At 47.3% G+C, this 6,064-nt stretch overlaps 1 protein-coding gene across 1 annotated transcript; it reads right to left on the bottom strand.

Annotated features, from left to right (window-relative positions):
• Positions 1 to 450: 450 nt before the first annotated feature.
• LOC107116004 (UV radiation resistance-associated gene protein-like) lies at positions 451 to 1,957 on the bottom strand. Its single transcript, XM_015417846.1, has 2 exons — positions 1,586 to 1,957; positions 451 to 663 (listed from the first exon to the last, which is right to left on the bottom strand). The coding sequence occupies exon 1, from the start codon at positions 1,941 to 1,943 to the stop codon at positions 1,629 to 1,631; it is 315 nt and encodes a 104-aa protein (XP_015273332.1). The 5' UTR covers positions 1,944 to 1,957; the 3' UTR covers positions 451 to 663; positions 1,586 to 1,628.
• Between the last annotated feature and the right edge of the window lie 4,107 nt (positions 1,958 to 6,064).

The following is a 6,064-nucleotide window of genomic DNA, read 5'->3' as shown; positions in this document are numbered from 1 at the left end:
ATTTCTCAAGACTACTTTCAGTTGTGAAACATCTGCAGAATCAAGGCTATGGACTTTCTTTCCCCCCCTCTCCACTTTTCTGCAAGGATGTAGTTAAAAGCAAAATGAAAGCCTGAGGTTAGATGGAAAACAGAGTATGATCTCAAGACCGTGAACCGCTGTGGGGCTACGTGGGAACGGTCACTCCGAGGGGACCCCGTAGCTGTCACCGAAACGTGCCAATCGGTCGACGTTCAAGGACTCCGTTTCATGTATCGGCTGTTTCCTTAACGGCCGTTACGGTTTTATTGTGGCTTTAACCCAACGGGCTGGAGGAAAAGGGTTCGAGAGAAGTTAAAAAGGGAGAAAAAGAAAATATCAGGCACGGTGAAGTAAATTAAACTTTTATTCTGCTATACATATATATATTTATATATATATTTATTTATGAGCTCACAATTGAGCCCAGACTTCAGTATACAATGTAGAAAGCGAGAGTCAGACATCTGAACTCCAAAATGCATTTCGTCGGGAATCACGAGCGGACTCCAAAACTTGCTTGGACATTAGTGCAGTCGAAAAACACGCTCGCCAGTGGTCAACTACCTCGCCTAGAGTCAAACTTGCCCTGTGGACAGATCGCTGGAGACGGTCTCTTGTTTAATGCGTGGGTGGCCCAGGCGACTGATTAAAAAAGAAATGGGTTAAGGACAACCGTAAACGGTCGACTCCGAGAGGTATTAACGAAAATAACGAAACCCCCGAATCTATTGTACTGGCTGGCTTGTTTGTAAACTGCTTTACATCGGGCCCGTACAAAATGGCCGACTCCCAGGCGGGCTTCCGTTGTCGCAAAAACAACGTCCTGACTTTACAAGCTAAGCCTGGGAACAGGTAGCAAGTTTCTGCTCATGACAAACCACGTAGAGTTTAATACTCAACTGACAGACAGGGGCAATCGATCCTATGATGAAGGGAACAATTGAGATTCAATTATTCAATACATACACACATGGTACCTCCAATCCTCCATTTATAAGCGGTCAGCATGATCTCCCTAACATTAAAGCTCTCGTTCACAGGTCTTGCCCAAGACCTGTTTATTGCAGCAGCTTATGCGCCATTGCTCGGAGACGCCAGCGACGGGAGAAAAGAGGGAAGGGAAACTGTGCGGGGACAAGAGATCCTGCATGCTTTACCAGGGTGCTCTGAAAGTCAGATACCCCTGGCGGTATCGACCGCTCGCTCCCACTAGTGAAGTAGAAAAGGATCGCGTGGGCGGGCTGAATGCAACGAGCCGCCGAGCAGGTAAGAAACAGACACACGCACCCTTGTTGAAATAATAAATTTAAGCAGATGACAGAGGCACACATATACCAGCCTGATCTGACTCGCCGGAGAAATCAGAAAATATAGAAAACCAGGACAGGAAGCGGTATATGTTGACCTGGACTGTGGCCATACCACAATCGTGTGTAATAAAAGTTGGAAACCCCCACCCCCCCAGAATTATAGTGACAATGCTCCCCTTGACCTCGCCTGCAGCCCATAGATGTCCGAGAATCCCAAGTGCAAGTTTTATCTTCATCCGAGACAGATAGTTCACCTTGGTAATGTGCTGCTGCCACTGTGGCTCCGGGGCCCGACGCTCACTTGTCGGAACCCTTCCGTGGCCGGCAGAAGGTGGGCGGGTCCTTGTTCAAGGCATAGATCCTTCGGTTGACGTCTTCGAATTCCCCCAGGACTTGCTCGTCGCATTCCACCGCCACGGCGTGGTCCACCGGGATGTAGTTGAAGGCTTCGAGCTGGTCTCCGGTGCCAAACCCGGTTGCTTCCAACCCGATGATCTCTTCGGCTTGCTCGACCGTGCAGAGGAGGTCGGCCCCGAGGGGGCTGCGGAACGGGCAAGGCAGCTCATTGGCTGCAGCCTCAGGGTGCTCGCCGGGCAGTGCTGCGCCATTCATTGCACGAGAGCCTCTCAGGAACGAGAGACAGTCAGCTAGGCACACAGAAAAGACTCTCGGGGACTTGTTAGCTTCGTCCCACTCTGGATCTGGCAGCCCCGCTGCTGTCAGGGAGCATGAGGGTCTAGGGGAAACAGGGCACCATGCTGAGGATAAGGGGAATGTGCCCTCAGAAGGGACCTCTTCCCCAGCTGGTGAGCGGCTCTCCTTTTGCACCAAGGAACCATCCCTGAGCAGGGTGGGAGGGGGGCTCTTGGTAGTGGGTGATTCGATCCTTAGGCAGGTAGACAGCTGGGTGGCGAACCCGCGTACTGACCGTATGGTGACTTGCCTGCCTGGTGCGAAGGTAGCGGACATTACGCGTGTTTTAGATAGGCTGGTAGATAGTGCTGGGGAGGAGCCAGTGGTCGTGGTGCATGTCGGCACCAACGATGTGGGGAAATGCAGTCGTGAGGTCCTGGAGGAGAAATTTAGGCTGCTGGGCAGGAAACTTAGGTCCAGGACCTCCAAGGTAGCCTTCTCAGAAGTGTTACCTGTTCCACGCGCAGGGCCGGAGAGACAGGCAGAGATCAGGAGTCTCAATGCGTGGATGAGACGATGGTGTAGGGGGGAAGGGTTCAGGTTTGTTAGGCACTGGGATACTTTTTGGAACAAGAGGGAGCTGTACAGGCGAGACGGTCTCCACTTGTCCCGAGAAGGAACCAGGCTGCTGGCACTTAAAATCAAAAAGGTGGCAGAGCAGCTTTTAAACTGAATATTGGGGGAAAGCCGACAGGAGATGAAAAGTCTCTGGTTCGGGTTGGCTCATCTGAGAGAGGTGAGGGGGTACCGGTTGCTTTTCTACAGGGAGGTGGATTGAAATTGTCCACAGAGGCCATGGCTGGTGACATGGACTGCCGGACAACGACTCGAGATAGCAAGAGGAAGGATGCAGGCTTAACTTGTAAGGGAAATTACAGCTGTTTCTATACAAATGCTAGAAGTGTCCGAGGTAAAATCGGGGAGTTGGAGTGCTTGGTGTCGGAGGGAAAAATAGACATTGTGGGTATTTCTGAAACTTGGTGGGATGAGGAAAATCAGTGGGACACAGTGATTCCCGGTTATATATTATATCGGAAGGATAGGGGGGGAAGGGTTGGAGGTGGGGTAGCTCTGTATGTCAGAGAGGGTATAAAGTCTAGAAAGATTGAGAGGCTAAGTGAATTGGATTCGCTTCTGGAAGTTCTATGGGTTGAAATAGGGGGGCCAAAAGGAAACTTAACACTGGGAGTTTGTTATCGCCCACCAGATCAAAAGATAGAGGAGGATTATAAAATGATGAATGCCTTAAAGATAGCAACTAGACAAAAACACTGTGTAATAATAGGTGATTTTAACTACCCACACATTGATTGGGTCAATATGTGTTCTAGTCGGGAAAAAGAGATTGAGTTTCTAGACACTCTAAATGACTGTGCTATGGAGCAGATGGTCACGGAACCTACCAGGGGAGAGGCGATCCTTGATTTGGTCCTAAGTAACACTCAAGACCTGGTGAGAGATGTAAAAGTGATTGCACCGCTTGGAAACAGTGATCATAATGTTGTTGAGTTCATCATTTGTACAAATAGAGAATTGGCCAAAAAGACTCACACAACCATTTTTAACTTTAAAAGGGGTAATTTCTCTGATATGAGGGGACACGTGGGGAGGAAACTGAAAGGAAAAGTAGAAAGGGTCAAAACAATTGGGGAAGCTTGGGATCTATTTAAAACTACGATCCTAGAAGCTCAAAAAATATATATTCCGCAGGTTAGGAAAGGCACAAACAGGTATAGGAAAAAGCCTGCATGGTTAACAAACAGAGTAATGGAGGCTGTAAAAAGTAAAAAGAATTCCTTTAAGCAGTGGAAAGCTAGTCACAGTGAGGCTGATAAAACGGAACACAGGCTATGGCAAATAAAATGCAAGTCTGAGGTCAGGCAGGCAAAAAGGGAATATGAGGAGCATATAGCAAAAAACGTAAAAACCAACAATAAAACTTTCTTCAAATACATTAGAAACAGGAAACCAGCCAGGGAGGCAGTGGGGCCCTTGGACGACCAAGGGGTAAAAGGAGTATTGAAGGATGATAGGGAAATGGCTGAGAAGCTAAATGCATTTTTTGCCTCCGTCTTCACTGTGGAAGATGAGAAGTGCTTGCCCACTCCAGAACCACTGATTTCAGGAGGGGTGTTGGAAGACCTGAGTCAGATTGAGGTGATGAGAGAGGAGGTCCTAAAACTGATAGACAACTTAAAAACTGAAAAATCACCAGGCCCAGATGGCATACATCCGAGAGTTCTGAAAGAACTCAAATGTGAACTTGTAGATCTCCTGACAAAGATATGTAATCTTTCCTTAAAATCTGCCTCCATTCCTGAGGATTGGAAGGTAGCTAATGTCACTCCCATCTTTAAAAAGGGTTCCAGAGGAGATCCGGGAAATTACAGGCCAGTCAGTCTGACGTCGATACCGGGTAAATTGGTGGAAACCATTATTAAGGAAAGAATTAGTAGGCACATAGATGAACAAAACCTATTGAGGCAGACTCAGCACGGTTTCTGTAAGGGAAGATCTTGTCTCACTAACCTGTTAGTGTTCTTTGAGGGGGTGAACAAACATGTGGACAAGGGGGATCCAATAGATATTATTTACCTTGACTTCCAGAAAGCTTTTGATAAAGTTCCTCATCAAAGGCTCCTAAGTAAGCTCAAAAATCATGGGATAGAAGGACAAGTCCTTTTATGGATCAAAAACTGGCTAGTTCATAGAAAACAGAGAGTGAGTGTAGGTGGGCAATTTTCTCAGTGGAGGGTGGTAAGCAGTGGGGTACCGCAGGGATCAGTACTTGGTCCACTGCTTTTTAACTTGTTCATTAATGATTTGGAGATGGGAGTAAGCAGTGAAGTGGCTAAATTTGCGGATGATACAAAGTTGTTCAGGGTGGTGAAAACCAGTGAGGATTGTGAGGCACTCCAAGGGGATCTGTCAAGGATGGGCGAGTGGGCGTCAACATGGCAAATGGGGTTCAATGTGGCCAAGTGCAAGGTGATGCACATTGGAGCTAAAAATCCTAAATATAAATACACATTGATGGGGTCTGAACTGGCAGAGACTGATCAAGAGAGAGATCTTGGAGTTGTAGTGGATAACTCACTGAAAATGTTGAGACAGTGTGTGACTGCAATAAAGAAGGCCAATGCTATGCTGGGGATTATTAGGAAGGGTATTGAAAACAGATCAGCCAATATAATAATGCCCCTATATAAATCAATGGTGAGACCTCATTTGGAATACTGTGTGCAGTTCTGGGCACCACACCTTAAAAAGGATATTATAGCTTTGGGAAAAGTGCAGAAAAGGGCAACTCAAATGATAAAAGGGTTGGAAAGGTTAAAGCGCTTAGGGCTCTTTAGCTTGGAGAAACGACGACTGAGGGGTGACATGATTGAGGTTTATAAGATTATGCATGGGATAGAGCAGGTAGAGAAAGAGTGGTGGAATGGCCCCCCTCTCCATGCAGGTCAAAATGTTTCATCAGAAGTCCCGCCCACACACGTTTCAGTCTTTTTCACACCACAGTGGAAAAGGCACACAATACACAGTGATGTAGCTACGATGCACAAAAATATCAACAATACTCTCTACACCAAGGATCCCCAACCTTTTGGAGCCTGCGGGCACCTCTGGAACTCTGCCACAGAGTGGCGGGCGCAGCCACAAAATGGCTGCCTCAAAATGGCAGCTGTAGGGGGTGGAGCCAGCCGCACAATGGATGCCGCAGCTGACCCTCAGTCACACAACAAAGATCCTTGTGCTGTGGGGGGAGATGCTGCCAAAACGACATTTTAAGAAATCTGCACGGCCAAATTTCCACTGGCCAATCAGGAGCCTTGCTAGGCGAGATCCTCAACAGGCCCCGCCCAATTTTAAAAACAATTGGAGGGCACCAGGAAAGGCGTCAGTGGGCTCCACGTTGGGGACCCCCGTTCTATGCAGAACGTTTTATATGATGTTTCTTTAAAAAAAAAAAAAGAATCTACAATCTACATTTTGTTACAAACAGATAATGCAAAAAATAAAATCAGTGTGTTGCTTTA

The sequence above is a fragment of the Gekko japonicus genome, unplaced genomic scaffold (assembly GCF_001447785.1).
Source record: "Gekko japonicus isolate JY-2015 unplaced genomic scaffold, Gekko_japonicus_V1.1 scaffold5772, whole genome shotgun sequence".
NCBI classification, from domain to species: Eukaryota; Metazoa; Chordata; class Lepidosauria; order Squamata; family Gekkonidae; genus Gekko; species Gekko japonicus.
Note: the sequence above shows the minus strand (reverse complement) of the source record. Positions and strands in the feature narration are given on the sequence as shown.

What these genes read in the sequence shown, in the direction of transcription:
- LOC107116004 (XM_015417846.1), bottom strand. Translation starts at nt 1,943, where the DNA reads ATGAATGGCGCAGCACTGCCCGGCGAGCACCCTGAGGCTGCAGCCAAT.